The following is a 21,742-nucleotide window of genomic DNA, read 5'->3' as shown; positions in this document are numbered from 1 at the left end:
CCAACCTTTCCCCAAAAAACTGGGGTATGACACCTTCGACCATACAACAGCTCCAAAGACGGAGCACCAATGCTGGAGTGATAACTATTATTATAGGAGAACTCTACAAGAGGTAGGTAGGAATACTAACTCCTACCAAAATCAATAACACAGGCCCGCAACATATCTTCTAGGGTATGTATAGTCCGCTCACTCGGGTCGTCGGTTTGCGGATGATATGCAGTGCTGAAATTTAACCTTGTGCCCAGTTCCTCGTGGAGTTTCTGCTAGAATCAGGAAGTAAGCTGAACATCTCGGTCAGAAACAATGGAAACAGGAAACCCATGGCGAGCAACGATATCTGGGACATAAAGACCAACCAACTTTTTGGCCGAAGAACTCTCCCGAATAGCCAAAAAGTGGGCACTCTTGGTCAATCGATCCACGATGACCAATATAACATCAAAACCCTTTGCCGTCTTTGGCAACTTGGTGATAAAATCCATGGTGATATGCTGCCATTTCCACATGGGAACCTCCAGAGGCTGTAGCTTGCCATGCGACCTCTGATGCTCGGACTTGACCATCTTGCCGGTCAAGCACCTTTCGACATACTATGATATCTCTCTCTTTCTCTTTCTCTTTCTCTCTCTCTCTCTCTCTCTCTCTCTCTCTCTCTTCATACACGACCACCAGTAACTCAATCTCAAGTCCCGATACCTCTTGGTGGCTCCAACACTGTCTGCCTGATCCCACCAGAAACTGAAACCCAAACCCGACATACCGAGTCAATAGCCCTTGACTATTCGTGATAAAACTGTCGATCTCACCCCTGATCCTTTCCTGTTTCCAGTTGTCCTTCCGAACTCCCTTTGCCCGAGCCTCTCTGATCAATCCCAGAAGCGGAGAATCAACAGATATCCTCATACACATCTCCCCAACCGTAGATCCAGCCGACTTGCGACTCAAAGCATCCACTGCCACATTCGCTTTACCCGGATGATAAAGGATCTCGCAATCATAATCCTTAAATACGTCTAGCCACCTGCGCTGCCTCATGTTCAGGTTTGACTGATCCATCAAATATCTCAAACTCTTGTGATCCTTATAGACAGTACAACGGACCCAATATAAATAATGTCTCCAAATCTTGAGGGCAAACACCATTGCCCCCCAACTCCAGGTCATGTGTGGGATATCGCGTCTCATGCGGCTTCAGCTGCTGTAAAGCATAAGCAATCACTTGTCCTCTCTGCATGAGGACCGCCCCCAAACCTGTGATGGATGCTTCATAGTATACCACAAAATCCTCTACCCCCTTCCGGGAGGGTCAATACCGGGGCCTCACATAACCTCTGTTGAAGAGTCTTGAACGCAGACTACTGCTCAGGGCCCTACCGGAAATCTACTCCTTCCTTATCATACGAGGATTTGTAGGAACAATAAGTAGGAAGATGTTTAATTTCTCTTGTTTTTATTACTTGCAAGCTTCATTGTCCGCTACACAAAGCTATAATTGTTTATTGTGATAATATTAGTGTTATTTGTTTAATGGAAATTTGATTTAACATCAACACACAATGCATATTGAAATAGACATCTATTTTGTCCGGGAAAACTTACAAAAGGTGAGGTATGATTCTACATGTTCCATCTTAATATCAAATTATCGGCATCTTCACCAAATGCGTTCCAGCTGTTCTTTTTGACGATTTTCACAACAATCTTTTCATTTGTCAACGTCCAACTTCAATTGCTTCGGACTATTAGATTAGTATTATTCTTGATTAGTTTGAACTATAGTCAATCTATACTTCCTTATAGATATTGTGTATATAAACCAAATTCGGAGACCAAATAACATCAAGAACTTACCACTTCTATCAGAAAGTATCTCTATAAATGGACAATTAACGGTGAAAAAGCAAATTAAATCAACGATACAAACAAACTCATATGAAACCTTGTAATATAGTGGGAAAAAAAAATCAACAATTGGAAAAGAACAAAGGAATTAAAAAAAATATATCAACAGTTGAAAAAAAAAATGAAAAATCAAGAAAACTGGGGGCTCGTCCTATTTTTGGTGGAAAAAAAGGTAAAAATGAGAAAAAAAAAAGTGACTATTTGATTACACTCCATTTCCAATTTCCTCATTAAGCCGTTAAGACACACTTAACCAATTAAGTTGAAAAGAAAAGATTATACAGTTTATTCATGTCGCCATGTTGTATCTGCTAAATTTGATTAAATAAAAAAAGGGACGACACCTTAGAGGGTTATTAAACAATGAACTTGTAGCTATCTGATGGAATTACAGTTGTCAATGGAAATTCGGCCGCTTTCCTTTCTGTTTTCTGTATTTTTTGGAAAAACCCAGTTAATTACCATTATTGTGCAAAACAATTCATATTGCTACGAGAATGTAATGGCTGCTTAATTATAGGTTTCTGCTAGCCCATTGAAGCTTCCTGATTCCACGTTATAGATTTTCATCTTTCCTGTTATCTTCATGTGAAAAAAAACGTTTTTACTTTTTTACTACTGCCGTTCTCTTCTTCGCTGTTTCAATTAATTTAGGGATGTAAGACTAGCATTTTAGAAAGGAGATACATTTGATGGAAGTGGAAGTGAAGGGGATATATCCCCCGTTCAAAAAAAAGATATGAATGCAAGTGGAAGTGCGACAGGGGTGACGTAGATGCCTGACATCACCAGCTCAAATCAGGCAATCCAATAGAAGGTTTTGATTTATGTTTTTGTGTTTTAGGGTTTATTGGAGATTAATTTCAAGGGTCGTTGGTGAAGGAAAAGGAGACACTACAGGGCGCACCTAAGAATTTTCCGAAGAGGGGGAAAAAAAATTTATAACTTTTAAGGGGGGCAAATTTTTTTGATGAGTAAAAATATATAATTTTGAAGGGTTATATTTTAACCCTGCACTACAGCAAAATGTTCAAACTTATTAACTTAACCTTCTATAAGCAAAAAAAACTTCTATACCATATCCATAAAAAAGTTATTTTGCACAAGGACAAAAATTGTAAATTACTCAAAAACTAATATGTCATTATCTTCAGTGGAAAGCATCGTGGAAAGCGAATTACAAAAATCAAAAGTTGTGGTGTTCCATTTAAGTAAATGGCTAGTGGGGTATCACTTTGCATGATTGAACATTTTCCTTGTGACTATAAGTACCACACCCACTTGATTGTTTTTTATATAAGATAGGGAGACCAATCCTCGTAAATCCAATTCCAATGGCTTCCAGTTCTTCCTCTAGTATTATGGCTGATGCTAGCAAGTTTGATGTTTTTCTGAGCTTTAGAGGCGAAGATACTCGTTATAATTTTACGGATCATCTCTACAAAAGATTAATGACAGCAGGAATCTTTACTTTTAGGGATGAAGAAGATATCAAGAGAGGTGAAGAAGTGAAGCCCGAGATTGAAAAAGCAATTAAAGAATCTAAAGCTTCAATAGTTGTCTTGTCACAAAACTATGCAACTTCCACTTGGTGCCTAGACGAGCTTGTGTTGATCCTCCAAAAAAGGAAGGAAGGCAATCACTTTGTTCTACCTGTCTTCTATCACGTCGATCCTTCTAATGTTGGGAAACAAAATAAAACTTTCGCACTCCAAGTCAAAGAATCCTCTTTAAGGTGGACAGATCAGAACGTGAAACTGTGGAAGGAAGCTCTTATGGAGGTTGCTGGTTTGGCCGGCGAGGTTCTGTCCAGGTATGCCTCTTTGTCTCTTCTTTTAATTACATCATTACTGAAATATGTTTTAGAGTAAATTACAGAAATGGTCCCTGTGGTTATTTTATTTTATTTTTTATTTTTTATTTTTTATTTTTACTTTTTCCCAGCTTTTTTAATTGTAATGCTAACCATCCCTGTGATTTCATTAATTTGATTTAGGGTTTAGTCCATAGCAAACATAAAATAACAAAATTTCCTACGATATTTCTTTTAAAAATGATTTAGGTTAAAGAACAACCCATTTCTCAATCAACGGCACAACCATCTCCGACATCTTCTCCAGTTAGCTTCTCTGCCAATCATATCCGGTCATTTTTGCAAATCACCACAAAGAAAAAGAAAAGAAAAGAAGTAGTGAAACATCGATTGGAACCTCAATTGAACCAAAGTTTACCCCAACAAATAAAATTTAGAAACACTAAAAAAAAAAACTCAAACCAGGGCCGGTCCAAACATATTTTGGGGGCAGGACGAAAAAAAAAAGTCCCAAAAAGTCAAAAATATAATACAACTTCAAAAATAGATATACCGACTACAAAAATCAATAATAATATTATCAAAAAACGTAAAATATCAAAAGAACATTTAAAAAAGCAACTAATTTAAATAAAAAGGCTTTTTGTAGTTCTTTTAGATACAAAATCATTAAAGATACTATCAAAATCAATTTTATCTAAAGATAATCAAAATCAATTTTATCTAATATATCTTTTTCTATATATAGTATTGCCAAACCATTAAACTTTTCTTATGATATTGATAACCTTATGTAATTCTTTAATAACTTTAGTTTTTTAAAAATTTTTTGGCACTTCTCTCTTCAATGCAAAAGTTACAAGAATTGTTAATAAATAAGATGCTATATGCAATAAATTAGGAATTTAAAGCATTTAATTATACAATTATTTACAAAAATATACAAACATTTTACCTTATCGAGTGAAAATGTGAAACTTGAAGCATTAAGTTTAACTATTTTGGGTGAAAATGACTTTAGAAATCTGATATACAAGCAAATATCATAAACACAAATAAGAAATCAGTTCAGAAAGCTTCTAGTCTATTTAGAATTCAGAAAAAACAAAACAAAAATTAATTCATAAATCAGAAACACAAATCAAAAAGCAGTTAAAAAAACTCCTAATCCATTTAGAAATCAGAAACCAGTTAAGAAAGTCTGAATACATTCAGAAATTAGAAACACAAATCAGAAATCAATTCGAAAACTTCTAATCTATTAAGAATTAGCAAGACAAATCAGAAATCAGTTCGGTAACTGCTAATCTATTCAGAAACCAGGAGCACAAAACAGAAAATAAGTTCAAAAAGTCCTAACAAATTAAAAAATCATAAACATAAACCACAAATCTGTTGAGTGTGAAGCCATTGGGTTAGTCAAAAGAAGTGGCAGGAAACAAGGACTCTCATGTGAACATGGAAAAATTGTTACGGCTGCAGAATTTCAACAATGGTGGCCTTATCAATTTCACATGTATGTGAATGGAAGAAAAGGCTTACGACTCAAAATATTATAAATAGGCTTCTTCCTTTCATTTGTAAAACTTGTATCTAGTGTAACAAAGAAAGAGTGCAGATTAGCACCAAGAAATATAAACTCCAAGTTACCCTCGTGTGGACGTAGGTCAGAAATAGACCGAACCACCTTAAATCCTTGTGTTCTTGTTTTTCGTGAGCTGTGTGTGTGTTTAGAGTCGTGTGTTAAGTGTCTCGATCCTAACAAGTGGTATCTGAGCGTTGGTTTAGCTCCAGAAGGTGATTTTCAGTCTTTTGGTCGAAATTTGTTTTCGTCAAAAACGATTTTGGTGTATACCGTTGGAAAGGTCTCGTTCCGAAGATTCCGAAAATATTTTTTTCTGAATTTTTTCGACCACCGGAAGACGTCCAAATCGCCGGTCAAAGGTTCGCCGGAATAGTGACCGGGAAAACCAGTTCGCCGGAGAAGACGACACTGTAGCGCCGGAGCCTTGCCGGAGAGAGACGACACTGTACGCCGGAGCCTTGCCGGAGAAGACGACACTGTAGCGACACTGTAGCGTCACTGTAGCAGAATTTGAAAAACTCAGATTTGGTCCCTGAAGTTTCAGAAAATTGCAAAGACCGGTCCTGAAGTTCCAGAAAATTGCAAGACAGGTCCCTGAAGTTTCAGAAAATTGCAAGACAGGTCCCTGTTCTTTCAGAAAATTGCAAAAATGGCAGAAGATGGTAAAATCAAAATTGACAAGTTTGATGGAACCGATTATGGATTTTGGAAGATGCAAATTGAAGATATGTTGTATCAGAAAAGTTTGCATTTGCCTATGTTGGGCGAACAACCGGATGACATGTATGATGAAGAATGGAAGTTGTTGGATCGACAAGCCTTGGGTGTAGTTAGGCTTTCATTGGCAAAGAGTGTTGCGTATAACATTGTTAATGAAACAACTACTTATGGAGTATTTAAGGTTTTGTCCAACATGTACGAGAAGCCGTCCGCTTCCAACAAAGTGTTCCTCATCAAACAATTGGTTAACACCAAAATGAAGGAAGGCATGTCAGTTACCGCTCACATAAACGAGTTTAACTCGATTATCTCTCGTTTAGCCTCAGTTGCAATAAAGTTTGAAGATGAAGTACAAGCGCTCCTCCTTTTATCATCTTTGCCCGATAGTTGGTCAGGCACCGTCACAGCTGTTAGTAGTGCATCCGGCACTATTAAACTCACTTTCGAGAGTATTCGTGACTTGATTGTAAATGAAGATATCAGATGGAGAAGCAATGGTGAGACTTCTAGTTCTAGTTCTAGTTCTTTATTGCATACAAAAAGTAGAGGAAGAAGAAACGAAAGAGGACGTAGTCGAGGCAGATCAAAGTCTAGAAAAAGGGGGCAGTCCAAGAACCGAAAAGATATTGAATGTTGGAATTGCAAAGAAAAAGGTCACTTTAGAAACCAATGTCCAAAACCACAAGCTGAAAAGAAAGAAGTACACAATGTATCCTCTGAAGAATCGGGAGATTTTCTCATATGCTGTGTTGAGAGCTCAATGGAATCCTGGATTATGGATTCGGGTGCTTCTTTCCATGCTGTCTCATGCCCAGATATGGTCAAGAACCTACAAACAGGTGACTTTGGCAAAGTTAGTTTGGCCGATGATGAAGTGCTTGATATTACGGGTATAGGAGACGTAGATTTGAAGACCTCCATGGGAACCAACTGGACATTGAAAGATGTCAGGGTTATCCCAAACTTAAGGAGAAAGTTGATTTCAGTTGGAAAATTGGATGATGAAGGGTTTAATGTTCACTGTGGGGGTGGAAAATGGAAAGTGATCAAAGGCAACTTGGTGATTGCCAAAGGAAAGAAGAAAGGCACTCTATACATGGTAGAGATACCTGGTGATGGTGTTCATGCAGTAACCACCAATCCGAGTCCATCTAATTTATGGCACCAACGACTCGGACACATGAGCGATAAGGGATTGAAGATGTTGGCTCAGAAAGGAAAGTTTCCAGACTTGAAGAAAGTCGAAACTGAATTTTGTGAATCTTGTGTTCTCGGGAAACAAAAGCGGGTTACTTTTGTAAAAACGGGGAAGACACCGAAAGCTCAGAAGTTGGAGCTTGTTCACTCGGATGTATTTGGACCAACACCAGTTTCATCTCTAGGAGGCAAAAACTACTATGTAACCTTTATCGATGATTCAACACGCAAGGTATGGGTCTATTTTCTTAAAAATAAATCTGATGTATTTGATACTTTTAAGATATGGAAATCTGCTGTTGAAAATGAAACTGATTTGAAGGTAAAATGTCTGAAGTCGGATAATGGTGGTGAATACATAAGCAAGGAGTTTGTTGACTATTGTGCCAAGCAAGGGATAAAGATGATCAAGACGGTCCCAGGAACCCCTCAGCAGAATGGTGTAGCTGAAAGAATGAATAGAACTCTGAATGAAAGGGCTAGAAGCATGAGGTTGAATTCTGGTTTACCTAAGACATTTTGGGCTGATGCAGTTAATACTGCAGCCTACTTGATCAACCGTTCACCGTGTGTTCCCTTGGATTTTAAATTACCAGAAGAAATGTGGCAAGGGAAGGAAGTAAGTCTCAAACACCTGAAAGTCTTTGGTTGTACTGCTTACAGTTTGTTAAAAGATGGTGACAGGGATAAACTTGATTCAAAGACCAAGAAGTGTACATTCATTGGTTATGGGTCAGATGAAATGGGTTACAGGCTTTGGGATAGTGAGAGCATAAAGATAATCCGAAGCAAGAATGTCACCTTTAACGAAGCCGAGTTATACAAAGACAGAAACAACAAAAGTCCAGAAGATCAGAAGGAGTATGTTGAGTTTGAAGGTGTTGAAAAGAAGAAAGAAGCTCCAGTCGAAATCCCTGAATCTGGGGATGATTCAACTGACAGTGGGAGCTCAGGGGATAATTCCAGTAATGATTCTGAAGATGAAGAAACCAGTCCTCCAACTCCAGAGTCCCCAGTCACACCTCAAGTTCAACTAAGAAGATCTTCCAGAGTCACAAGACCACCAAACAAATACTCACCATCTGTCAACTACATTCTTTTGACAGAAAACGGTGAACCCCAGTGTTACTCTGAAGCTATAGGGTTGAAAGATTCATTGCAGTGGGAGCTAGCAATGAAAGATGAAATGAAGTCGCTTGAGAAGAACAACACATGGCACTTAACAAAGCTTCCAGTTGGGAAGAAGGCTCTTCAGAATAAATGGGTTTTCAGGGTCAAGGATGAACATGATGGTACCAAACGGTACAAAGCAAGATTAGTAGTCAAGGGCTTTCAATAGAAAGAAGGAATTGATTTCAATGAAATATTCTCTCCAGTAGTGAAGATGACCACTATCAGACTTGTTCTCAGTATTGTAGCAGCAGAAAGTTTGCATCTAGAGCAACTAGATGTCAAGACAGCTTTTCTACACGGTGACCTAGATGAAGACATTTACATGACACAACCAGAGGGTTTTTAGGATAAAGGCAAAGGAAACTTGGTGTGTAAATTGAAGAAGAGTTTGTATGGTCTGAAACAAGCACCCAGACAATGGTATTTGAAGTTCGATAACTTCATGACTTGGTTACAAGAGATGTGACAATGATCATTGTTGTTACATCAAGAAGTTTAAGGGTTCTTATATCATTCTACTACTCTATGTAGATGATATGTTGATTGCCGGTTCAGACATGTCAGAGATCAAGAAGTTGAAGAAACAGATGTCTGAAGAGTTCGAAATGAAAGACTTGGGAGCTGCAAAGCAAATACTCGGGATGAGTATATTCAGAAACAAAGATGGTACTTTAACACTATCTCAAGAAAAGTACCTTGAGAAAGTATTAGAGAAATTCAGCCTTAAAGATGCCAAGATCAGAAGCACACCTTTGGGAAGTCACTTTAAGCTTTCTAAAGCTCAGTCACCCAGATCAGATGAAGACAAGAAAGAAATGGCTAAAGTTCCTTATGCATCCGCAGTTGGTAGCCTCATGTATGCAATGGTATGCACGAGACCAGATATAGCTCATGCAGTGGGAGTTGTTAGTAGATTCATGTCAAATCCGGGAAGAGAACATTGGGAAGCAGTTAAATGGTTGTTGAGATACTTGAAAGGGACTTCAAAGACGGCATTAAATTTTAAGGGAAAAGACGTAGTTCTGAATGGTTATGCAGATGCAGATCTTGGTGGTTGTAAAGATTCATACAAAAGCACCACAGGGTATGTCTTTACAGTGGGCGGCACTGCAGTAAGTTGGATGTCCAAACTACAGAAAAGTGTTGCCCTTTCAACCACAGAAGCAGAGTATATGGCAGTTGCTGAAGCAAGCAAAGAGCTTATATGGTTGAAGAATTTTCTCAACGAACTTGGCAAAGAACAAGATGATTGTGCATTATTTTGTGACAATCAAAGTGCAATTCATCTTGCAAAGAATCTCGTCTTCCATTCGAAGACAAAGCACATACAGCTGAGATATCACTTCATCAGAGAAAGAATTAATGATGGCACTCTGAAGTTGAATAAGATCAAAGGAACTGAAAATCCAGCTGATATGTTGACTAAGGTTGTCACCTTAGAAAAGTTGAAGCTTTGCATAGCTTCAACTAGCCTTCAGGATAATTGAAGAGAAGGCCAGGGTAACTAGGAAGGAGTCAAGATCAAAAGTTTTTACAGAAATACAGATACACAGTTGAAGCGATGGTGAAGATTGTTTCGTGGCTTCAAGTGGGAGATTGTTGAGTGTGAAGCCATTGGGTTAGTCAAAAGAAGTGGCAGGAAACAAGGACTCTCATGTGAACATGGAAAAATTGTTACGGCTGCAGAATTTCAACAATGGTGGCCTTATCAATTTCACATGTATGTGAATGGAAGAAAAGGCTTACGACTCAAAATATTATAAATAGGCTTCTTCCTTTCATTTGTAAAACTTGTATCTAGTGTAACAAAGAAAGAGTGCAGATTAGCACCAAGAAATATAAACTCCAAGTTACCCTCGTGTGGACGTAGGTCAGAAATAGACCGAACCACCTTAAATCCTTGTGTTCTTGTTTTTCGTGAGCTGTGTGTGTGTTTAGAGTCGTGTGTTAAGTGTCTCGATCCTAACAAAATCAGGGCAGAAACTCATAATATGTTTAGAAATTATGATCGATACACTCCAAAAGTCAGCAAATGGGAAGGTCGGAGGCGAAATTGTCAAGCTTCATGAGAGTGAGAAGCAGATATGGTCGACGCAGAAGGCAAGAATGGTAGAAAAAAAGATTCTTGAATAGTTGATTTAGTTTTTTGATCCTTTTAGGAACATCAACAAAAGACTAAATGTGATTGATGATACTTGGATAGTGTATGATGCCTATTCACAAGGGGATGTTTATTATCGATTCAAGCGTTCCCGCCTGCTGTAGATGATGCTTCAATTATGGAGGATAACGATTTGTTTATTGATTTACATTTTACAACACCCGAAGTTTTGGTCTCTTCGTTCCCACTTTGAGAATCCTAGACGTGGCGTGTAGGCGTGTAGGCCTGTTTTTTATTTTAATGGGCTAATTTCAGGTTTGATTAAATTAGACCCTTAAGAAACATATACATAATTTTTTTTTGAACATATACAATATATAACCCAATAATTTTGGGCCCCTTAGAGTCGTGGGCCCTGAGCGACCACCCGGGCCGCCCACCGTCAGGACCGGGCCTAACTCAAACATGAAACATCAATTTCAACAAAAGAAAAGCAGAAGAGATAGATAGAGATCATTAACAATCAAAATTCAAACATCGATTGAACTAGAGTTTGTCCCAGGGTAGACTCATAATCAAATCTCCAAGCAATAGAAATCAAAAGAAATATTCACACAAAATTGAAATCAAAATGTCAATCGAATGGGCTCGTTTTTCCTGAACTTGCAAATCGAATGGCTTCGTTTTCGAAATAAAATCAAAACAATGATGGTTCATAGTTGTGATTTGGTGGTCGTTTTGGATTTTTTCCGTGTTGTTGAAAGCCCTAGACTCAAAAGTAAGGCGATCGACTAGGAAAATAATTTATATATTTAATAATTAAATATAAATATTAATTATTTTTTTTAATTAATATAGATTAATAGCATATATATCTGTATATTATTTAATAATTAAATATAAATATAAATGAATACACAAAAACAAAAATATAATGCAAAAAAATAGCATTAACAGTCCTCCATGATTACATAAATGCATAATTCGAGAGAAAATTAATATCCTTTAACAATCCTCTATAGTTATAAAAGGTGTTTCAGGATTCTAATGTTTTAGTTGTCTATAAAGTTTCAAACGTAACATTAATATAGTTTCTCATCCAGCTGCACATTGGGCTTTATGGCGGATCTAGAAAACTAAAATGGTAGGCAACAGACAATCTCCTTCTAATTGTACCATCACATAATGAATACCATATAAAAGTGAAATCGTAATAACACGATGGTACAAAAATTCTTTCGGGCCTTTCCAAAGAGGAAAGAAAGTGAGAGTGGCTTGTTTGGTTAAAAAAGTAAGGACTACACCAAATCTGTTGGCTATGAGGATAGTTGTTTCAGGAATAAGTAACCAAAACAAAAAATTGTTATTAACTAGTGAACATTAAAATGACTAAAAAAAATTAATATCATGATAAATATTATATCCGTTCGGTGAAAAATGGTGATATCCCGGAGAACTTATTTCCTTCATTTGAGTTTTCACCGTAAAAATTCGTCATCTTTTCGATAAAACTATGAACAAAACAAAAAAATTGTTTAAAAAACTAAAATGATATATATATATATATATATATATATATATATATATATATATATATATATATATATATATATATATAATTTTTTTTAACCGGCAAATATATAATATACTCTTAATTAATACCTAAATCCACCTATGTCCACGACGGGACTTGAACCCTCTTTAAGGAGGAAGGATACCATTTGATACCGTTGGACTAGAAGTCATTTGATATAGGGTGTCGAACGGGTAAAATTTTCGGGTTTCGGGTAAAACGGGTCTGGTAGAACGGGTATTTCCTTAAGAAAATAATACCCGATATCCGACCTATATTGTAATTCGGGTTTTCGGGTTTCGGGAATTCGGGTTTGAGGTCGGGTCGGGTAATTATCGGGTATACCCGAAAATTTCTTAAATGACACTTATTGATAATTTTTTTTTTAATTTTTACATGTTAGTTGGTTTAATAAAGAATTGGGTAGGAAAATACTCCATACAATTAACAAGTACATATATACTCAATTGTCACGTCATTAGCACTTGCGTTGTCAACGGAAATTATGAAAAAAAATAAATTATTTCCCAATCTATTAAACATTTCTCAACCACTAATTCAATATCAACCCCACCATGACTCTCTTGAGGACAAAAACTGAACACTTTTTTTTTTCAATTATCATTCGTTGTCTACAAAGTGGGTGGTGAGACACATATAACTTGATTGTTGTGTAGAAATCCAAGTATCGGTGGTCAAACAAATACTACGAACGTTTTTTTTAATAAAAGCTCGATGTTTTTCTTTTTCTTCAGCGTCGTATTCCCTTTGCAAGTTTGCGTGGACTGTCGAGCCGTCGTTCATAAGAAGGAAACAAAAGGTTTTGTTTTATTTGAAGTGTGCGTACGTGACTGCATTGTATATTTGGTATTATCTAAAAAACGAATTCGGGTATACCCGAAAATAAGTATTCATACCTAAAACCCGCCCTATATTATTACCGGGTTAACCTATTACCTGAATGTTCATACCCATTACCCATTCTACCCAAATTCGGAACGGGTCGGATGGATAGAACGAGTTTCGGGTTTTTTCGACAGGCCTACTTTGATATATATAAAGCTAATTAATTTTAAAAAACCAAAAGCCACAGCCATCGTCGGCTTGAAATGTCCACTTATTTAAAAAGATAATTTATTTTAAAAACCCAAAAACAACATTTGATTTATTTTAAAAAACCGATATATTTAAAATAAAGTTGGTATTTTGAAAAAACTGATTTATTTTAAAAAATTGTTTAGCTTATTTTAAGTGTTCAAACCACTTAAAAGGTTAGCCCACTTAGAATGTCCAACTCATTTATCCAATTAGAACCCTAAAAACCTTAAATCCACAAAATATTGTTATTTGCAATCTCTTTGCTGTGAAAATGCAACAACTGCCACCGGAGCACAACAACCGCCGAAAACTCGATGACACCGGAGCATCGCCGACATCGGACCTCCGACGTAGAGTCCATGCCACCGGAGCATCGACGACACCACGAACCTCTCCTCTATCCGTTTCTTCGGGCGGTCAACAGAGGATAGCCACTATCCATCTTTGTCTGAGGCGGTAGTGATGCTCGCCGTCGGTGATGACGGCCAAGACGACCATATTTTCTCTTTTCCGACAGCAGAGAGCTAGACGATCCCTTCAACAGTGGTGATGCTCGCTGTCGGCGATGATTACCATAACTTGTTCCTCTCTCTCTCTCTCTCACTCTTGACGTTTTTCTCTTTTCCGACTGAGACGACGATGCCTCCGACGGCGGTGTTGCTAGCCATCAACGATGATGACGGAGATTGGACTGAAATAACCAAAGTCATATTTTAAATCCTAAAATAATAACCAAAGTTAGAAATAATTTATTAGATGGTTAGATTAATTTTAATCTATCTTTTTAATGATAAAATATAGAGTAAATTACACGAATGGTCCTTATGGTTTGGGGTAATTTATGTGTTTGGTCCCTAACTTATTTTTTAACTCAGAAGGCCCCTGTTGTTTATTTTTGTTACGCGTTTGGTCCTTGTCTTACCTAAAAAGACTATTTTTCTATTGGTTTTTTTTATTTATTTAAATAAACACAACCCCAAACCTATCCCCTTCACCTTACCTTACTTACCCTACCGTTTTTTCCTATTTAAATAATAGTCTTTTTAAGTAAGACATGGACCAAACACGTAACAAAAACAAAACAGTAGGGACCAAACGTGTAACAAAAACAAATAGTAAGGATCTTCCGAGTTAAAAAGGAAAGTTAAGGACCAAGCATACAAATTACTCCAAACCATAGGGTCCATTCATGTAATTTACTCTAAAATATAAGTTGTTATTAGTTATTTTAATATTAATGTGATTTATTATGTATATAATTTACAAGATGTCAAAATTCTATACAGTTTTTTATGTTTGAATTTTTTGAGGTCTTGATATAGCTATAATAGCTGTTAAATAGGATTTTTTTTAGAAAAAATAGTTTTACTTTCAAAATAGGATGCATATGAGTTGTTTATTTAGAAGGTCGTTAACTTTATTTTTTTGGCATTCTACAGGCGTATTTGCAAATTTTACTTGTTAAAAAATCTTTTTAACCTATTATAACGGTATTGTTGCCACATAGGTAAGTTTTTAGAAAATTTAGACGCCTAATTAGCACATTAGTAGTTGACTGGGAAGGTTGTTAATAATTGGATTAATCATCTCACACTAACTTCGTATACAACTGCCACCACTGTCATCACAACCCACAATGTCGTCATCATCATCTTATATCATTATCTAATTACCTTTTCAATTTCTATTACGTTTTCAATTGAATGGATCACCTTAACACAAAAACAAAACACACACATTCAAACACACAATTAATCTCACATTATATCCCTGTCAAACTCCAAACGATTTTGTTATAAATATCCAATAAACTTATGCTCTTTCTAGAAACATCAAATCCATTCATACATGCTCACAATATATTATATTAGCTCATCGGAAAGCTCGATGCAAATCAGAAAAATCAATAGTCGACGTCTTCTTATGCGTATCTTTGTAGTATCACCATCAGAAAGGATAAACAAAAATAGATCAAACCTAAAGCAAGAAAATTAACCCACCACCAATCTTCTTTTCTCAACCCTCGATTAACCCATCACCAATCTACGTAGATTTTCCAGCAGAGTAGAGAGATGTAGCAGGGCTCGACGAAGTTGATAGTAGGACTAAAAGGAACGATTAACTTGAAGCATGATTCAAGTTCAAAATCAACTTAGGGGTCAACAAATGCAACTTGCTAAGGTATGGCAAGAAGACCAAGTATATCTCCAACAAAGGCAGTGGCCGTTAAGGTCTTGAGGGTTTGAGGGGACGACAATGGACGATGTGAGGGCGGGTTGGTTTTTCATCCACCCTTGTGTCTTAGTTCACACAAAGGGGAAAGGTTAGGATTCTCGATGTCTTGGTCGATGGAAGAAAGGAAAGAATAGAGAAGATAGATATGTGAGAGTACATAGAGGGTGTTTTGAATTTCATTTTGAAGTTGAAAATGACTTTTGCCAAAAAGGACTTATTGATTTATGAAGGTGGGAAAATGAGTTTTTTAAAAAACGTTTGGATTAATTTTTTTGTGGCAAAAGTCAATAAGTCAAAAATTATTTAGCTGAAAATTGTCTTTTGTTTGTTTTATTTCAAAAAGTCACAATTTTTTATTTCTTGAAAACTCCTTTAAATAAAAAGGAGTTTTAAAAGTAAGATATCCAAACATTTTTTTTTACTTATTAACTTTAAAAAAGTCAATAAGTTAATAAAGATTTTTTAGATGATCATTCAAACACTCTCGTAGTAGGGTTAGAGTTAAAAGTTAGGATCCGAAGAAGATGCCACGTGTATGTTAGCATCACCTTTATTTATTTATGAAACCAGATAAAAAAGGTTTCATACCTTTATGCCCTAAAATGACATCGGTGATCTTTAAAACAAAACTCAATTGTTTATAGGACTAAAATGTCATTTTCCCTAGATATTATTGATATTTGTTTTTTTAGTATAATCACAACCATAAAAAATGTTTTCACTTATTTTTGAATAAAGTTTATTTTTTAATTTGACGAAACATTGCTGGTTCCACAAATTTGGTCGAAACAGGAAAAATTATTTGGTTGAATATATGTTGAGTTGATTTAGACGTGATGAATAAGAAAATCAAGTAATATTAGTCCAACGCTTTATTAACTGATTTTTATTTTTATTTTTATTTTTATTTTTATTTTTATTTTAAACGGCAAATTATCTAAGCCTATTCTTAAATACTATCTATATCTCCTAAGAGACTTGAACCTATGAACTCTTATTAATTGAATTTATTAGTTTGTAGTAGATTTCACTAGTTATGTTTAATGGATGTTTTGATTTTTTTTTCAATAAAATGTTATTATTTATAAATGACAAATGAATTCATGTAAACATAGATTGAATAAACAAAGGAGTGCTAAGTAAAACGTATATATTAATCTCTTAAAGAGTTAAAGAGGGTTTATAAATATTGAAGGTATACTATTATAAAAGACAAAATTGTAAAAATAGTATGTGTTTGTCAAAATTATAAGTCTAAAAATGTTTGATGATACATGAGGTCAATTTTAGATATTTTATATGGTTTTGGTCAATATAATATGCATTTGTTGTAGTTTTAGTTCATATCTAACTTAAAATGACGAATTTGTCATTAACTAATTATTTTTAAATTTTTTAAATTTTCTTTTAGGATATTTTAATTAAAAAAATCAAAAATAAAATTTCACACACCCTCCTCTCTGGGAAAACTTTAATTGTAATCAAATTTGAACATATATTAACATTTGGATATTAATTATTATTCAATTTTTTTAGAAAGTTACATCAAAGCATCTTTAAATGTCAGCGCATGAACTAGTTCAAATTACATGTGTAGTTGCAGGCCTGAAACAGAGTGTCTGAAGAAAATTGTTGATACTGTTTACGATGAACTGGATCTTAAAAAACTTCATCTTCCATCCAATCTAACAGGAATGGCCACTCGATACAAGGATATCAATTCCTTTATAAATGAACCGAATGTTAATTTTTTAGTAATTTACGGCATGGGTGGAAGTGGTAAGACAACATTAGCCAAGTATATTTATAATTCAAGTTGGAGATCTTTTGAAAACACGAGTTTTGTTGCAGAGATTGGTGATAGATGTAGAAGATATGATGATTTGCTTCAGCTACAGGAACAACTTTTGAATGATATTCTAGGGGGCAAGAATAGAAAAATACCCAGTGTTTCTCAAGTCACATGTAAGATTGAGGAAGCCTTACAAACAAAAAGAGCGTTTATTGTTCTTGATGACATTATTGATCATAGGCACTTAGTCACTTTACTTGGAACTGGGAAGATTAATGCACAAAGTAAGATTATAATAACATCCCGAGTTCTAATTTCAGACCAATGGTTTGAGTCGAGATCTTGGAGGTGTCGAAAATACAAAATGAGATTATTGAATGATGACGAATCACTTGAGCTTTTATGTGGTCATGCCTTCATATCCAAATTTCCCACAGAAGGTTTCAAGAAGCACGCATTGCAGGCAGTACGTTATTGTGAAGGGAATCCACTGGCTCTTGAATTGTTGGGCCGATTGCTAGCAGAGGATAATAGCATCCCATTTTGGGAAAGTACATTGAGGTCATTGGAAAAACAAATTGCTTCTGGAATTCAGTGCATACTTCTTAGGAGCTACGATTCGTTGCCACATGAGTCTAATAGGCAGTTGTTTTTGCATATTGCTTGTTTCTTTGTTGGTAAAGACAAGGATTATGTGGAAAAGATATTGGAGCCCGATTACTATGCATTCTCTGGGATCAAAATCCTATCCAATAGATTCCTTCTTTCTGTTTCACCAAAAAATAAATTGATGATGCATAGCTTGCTTCAAGAGATGGGGAAAGACATTGTTCGTCAAGAAGCATTAAACTTCCCTGCAAAACGTAGTCGAGTCTGGCTTAATAGTGACTCTTATACGATATTAACTAAAGAAGAGGTAATATGCTTCTTATATTGTATGTTTACGCCTACTTTTATGCTCATACCCTCCTATTTCATTTAAATTCTTAAGTTTATCCTTTTTTTTCATTTTAGGGTTCAGAAACAGTGGAAGGTCTAGCACTTGACTTGGAAATGTTAAGGACAGAGGATTTTCCCGTTAAGGTAAGATAGAATAACTAAAAACTAAAGTTTTTGGATTTTAGTTTTGTTTTTGGTGTAGATCCAATTATTTTTTTAATTATCTATCTATTTTGATTTTATACTATTTCATGCATATATATGAAAAATGAAGTCCAAAAGGAAGATGAAGAAATCTGTTTAAGTTAAGCAGGTTTCTTTTTAAAGTATTTTTGCTGTAAATGATATACTTTTGTAACAAATTAAATGATAGAAGTAATATTAAGTGGCACATAACATGCCCTACTTCACCGAGTAAGAGGAACTTTTTAATGTTTTAAACATGAGTATGACTTTTACAGACTTATTTGAAAGTAAAAGAGACATAATTTTAAGTTGGATATATCTGCACTTCGCTCTAGAATAAAACTAAGTAATGCATGGTATGTTGCGCAAGCAAGCAAAAAAAGAAAGAAAAATGATGGAGAACTCTTCTATTATTTGATTCTTTACATGAATGGTTACATCGGGATCCCTAGTTACGAATGCTTATAACTGTAAACCCTAGCAATTATAAGGCCAACCCATATACATGTAAATCTGAAATAACTAAACAGGCCCATATTGCAGGAGGCTCTGTTCCCTGCACCCCATGGGATAAGTGTTTGTCGTGTGCAAATGTGGGGCTAACAACCCTCGACCTACTCCAAACTCTTATCCTTTCAAAATTTCCATTCAGGTTTCTTTACTTTGTTTGTGGTCGGGTTATTTATTCGGATCATCAAAATGCAAGTAACACTCTAACAATCTCCATCCCGTCTTGAATTTTCTTCAACTAATTACCTCCTGCGGAGATTCAACAAGTTCAAGCAATGTTTGTACTTCTTTGTTGGTAGTTGCGCTCTTTCTATTTGATGAGTTCTCTTCAATAACTATCTTCTCAATAGAGAACTTGTCTTCTTTAAGTGCATCACAACTGAAATTCATCTGAACAATATTTTATCTCTTCGGTCATTGAGATGTACTTTGCCTTTGTTGTGGATAAGGAAACTGTTGGTTGTAATGTTGACTTTCAACTAACCGTACTATAAAGGCAATTTATTGTGACCGAATGACTTGAATGTATTCCCAGATTTACATGCCTTATATAGGCAGATTACAACAGATTACAAGCTTCTAATTTGAACGAATCTACAGGAGAAATTATAGGATCTGTTAGACTATACATTTGAATACATAAATTGAATACAGGGAATTGGAAACGTGTTGCATAGCTTTGGGCTATTGTGATTCATTTGGGCTGCTGTGACTTTGGATTGGGCTCTATATCCTTGATACGCCCCCGCAAGATGGAGGATCCATCGGACTCTCCAATATTGGATCTGTTTTTCAGAAATGGTGCTCGAGTAAGAGGCTTGGTTAACATATCTGCTAGCTGATATTGAGAATGAACATGCAATACTTTGAGAAGACCCGAGGCAATCTGTTCCCTGAAAAAGTGATAATCGAGGGCCACATGCTTCATTCTATAGTGATAGATAGGATTTGCACAGAGATACGTAGCACTGATATTGTCACAAAATAGTGTTGGGGTAGTGGTTGTAGATACACCGAGCTCATGTAGTAAGTTTTTGAGCCAAATAAGTTCAGCTGAAGCATTGGCTAAGGCTTTATATTCTGCTTCTATAGATGAGCGAGCGACTGTCTTTTGGCATGTGGATTTCCATGACACAATATTGGTACCTAGATACAACAAATAGGTTGTTGTAGAGCGTCCGACACTGTGAACTCCACCCCAATTAGAATCGGAGAAGGCTGAGAGCATGAGTGAGGAATTTTGGTTAAGAACTAGTCCATGGTGAATCGTGCCTTTTAGATAACGTAGTGCACGTTTGAGAGCTTGCCAATGAGTTTGGCGAGGATTATGCATGGATTGAGATAGTTTGTTTACAACAAAGGAGATATCGGGACGATTGAAGGCTAAGTATTGAAGAGAACGAACCAGTTTACGATAGGGAGTTGCATCAACTGTGGGTGATTGATTAGTGATAGATAAAGGTTCACTTGCACTTAAAGGTGTTGTAACATCTTTGGCACCTTCCATGTGAAATTGATTTAGAATATCTTGGATATGACGATGTTGAGAAAGAAATAGACATGTAGGTGTGGGAATTACTTCAACTCCTAAGAAGTGATGAAGCATACCAAGGTCTTTGAGATAAAATTTTGTGCTTAAGGTTGTGATAAAGTGGTTGAGAAATTTGGTGTCGTTTCCTGTTAGCACTATGTCATCGTCATAAACCATAAAGTAACAGGTAGTATTTTTATGTTTGTAAATGAATAATGAGGCATCGGCTAGAGGTTTTTAGTGAGTTCAATATACCAAGCTCTCGGAGCTTGTTTTAAGCTATAAATAGATTTTTTGAGTTTGCAAATGTGAGTGGGATATTGAGGATGAACATATCCCGGTGGTTGTGACATGAAAACCTCTTCATGGAGGGTGCAATGTAGAAAGGCATTATTGACATCGAGTTAACGCAGGGGCCAATTGTTTGATAAAGCTATGGAAAGGATAGTGCGAATGGTAACAGGTTTAGTGACTGGACTAAAGGTGTCAAAGTAGTCTTTCCCGTATTGTTGGAGGAAGCCTTTTGCAACAAGGCAAGCTTTGTATTTGGATATAGAGCCATCCGGGTTGCACTTGATGCGGAAGACCCATTTGCAACCAATGTGTGTGTGAGATGACAGTGGAACAAGATCTCGGGTTTGATTTTGCAGAAGTGCATTAAATTCAGAATCCATGGCACTATTTCATTTTGGATCTTTGAGTGCTTGGTTATGAGTAGAAGGTTCAAGTGTAGGTGGTATAGGATGAATAGTAGTGGGGTTAACAAGCTTTTCATTGAAGTATTTAGGATTTGGTTTTTAGGAATGATGAGTTGGAGGAGGGGATGGAGGAGGAGATGGGAAATTTAAGTGGACAAGAGAAGGTGGCGGAGATGGTGAGAGTGGCGGAGATGGAGCAATTTGAGGTGAGAGTGGTGGGGATGGACCAGATGGTGGGGAGGGTGGATTATTGGGCATAGGGTCTGATGTAGATGCATGTATTTGAGTGTCAATAGGTATTGTATGAGTGATGGGTGGCATAGGGCAACATGGGAAATATAAGGATCTGGTAGTAGTATCGATGTGTGAGAGTGGTGAGGAACAAAAATCATCAGTCTTGGGAAGTGTAGTTGCGATTTCATTTTGGTAAGGGAAGATATGCTCAATGAATTCTACATGGCGTGAGTGATAGAGTTTATGAGAAGTTGGTTCATAACATTTTTAAGCTGATTTTGAGGATGAGTAACCAAGAAAGATACATTTCGTAGATCTTGGATGAAGTTTGGTCATGGAGTAAGGGCGTAACCATGGATAACAAAGACAGCCAAAAGGTTTGAGTTTGTGATATATGGGAGGTGTATTGTGAAGTTTGTCATATGGTGATTTAAAGTGTAAGACTGGTGTAG

The 21,742-nt window shown here is 36.1% G+C and overlaps 1 protein-coding gene across 4 annotated transcripts in view; it reads left to right on the top strand.

The window, feature by feature from the left end:
- Positions 1–3,215: 3,215 nt before the first annotated feature.
- The window catches only part of LOC145125957 (disease resistance protein RPV1-like), a 55,395-nt gene continuing 36,868 nt past the window's right edge, over positions 3,216–21,742 (top strand). For 2 of the 4 annotated variants that reach the window (XM_079061368.1, XM_079061365.1), the window contains exons 1-3: positions 3,216–3,718; positions 16,998–18,108; positions 18,207–18,275. In XM_079061368.1, coding sequence (XP_078917494.1) covers positions 3,240–3,718; positions 16,998–18,108; positions 18,207–18,275 — 1,659 coding nt within the window. In that variant the 5' untranslated portion in view covers positions 3,216–3,239. The remainder of the gene's footprint in view (positions 3,719–16,997; positions 18,109–18,206; positions 18,276–21,742) is intronic. The other 2 variants (XM_079061367.1, XM_079061366.1) reach the window with 2 other exon arrangements.

The sequence above is a fragment of the Lactuca virosa genome, chromosome 7, assembly GCF_052849685.1.
Source record: "Lactuca virosa cultivar CGN04683 chromosome 7, Lactuca_virosa_CGN04683_v6, whole genome shotgun sequence".
Lineage (NCBI taxonomy): Eukaryota > Viridiplantae > Streptophyta > Magnoliopsida > Asterales > Asteraceae > Lactuca > Lactuca virosa.
Note: the sequence above shows the minus strand (reverse complement) of the source record. Positions and strands in the feature narration are given on the sequence as shown.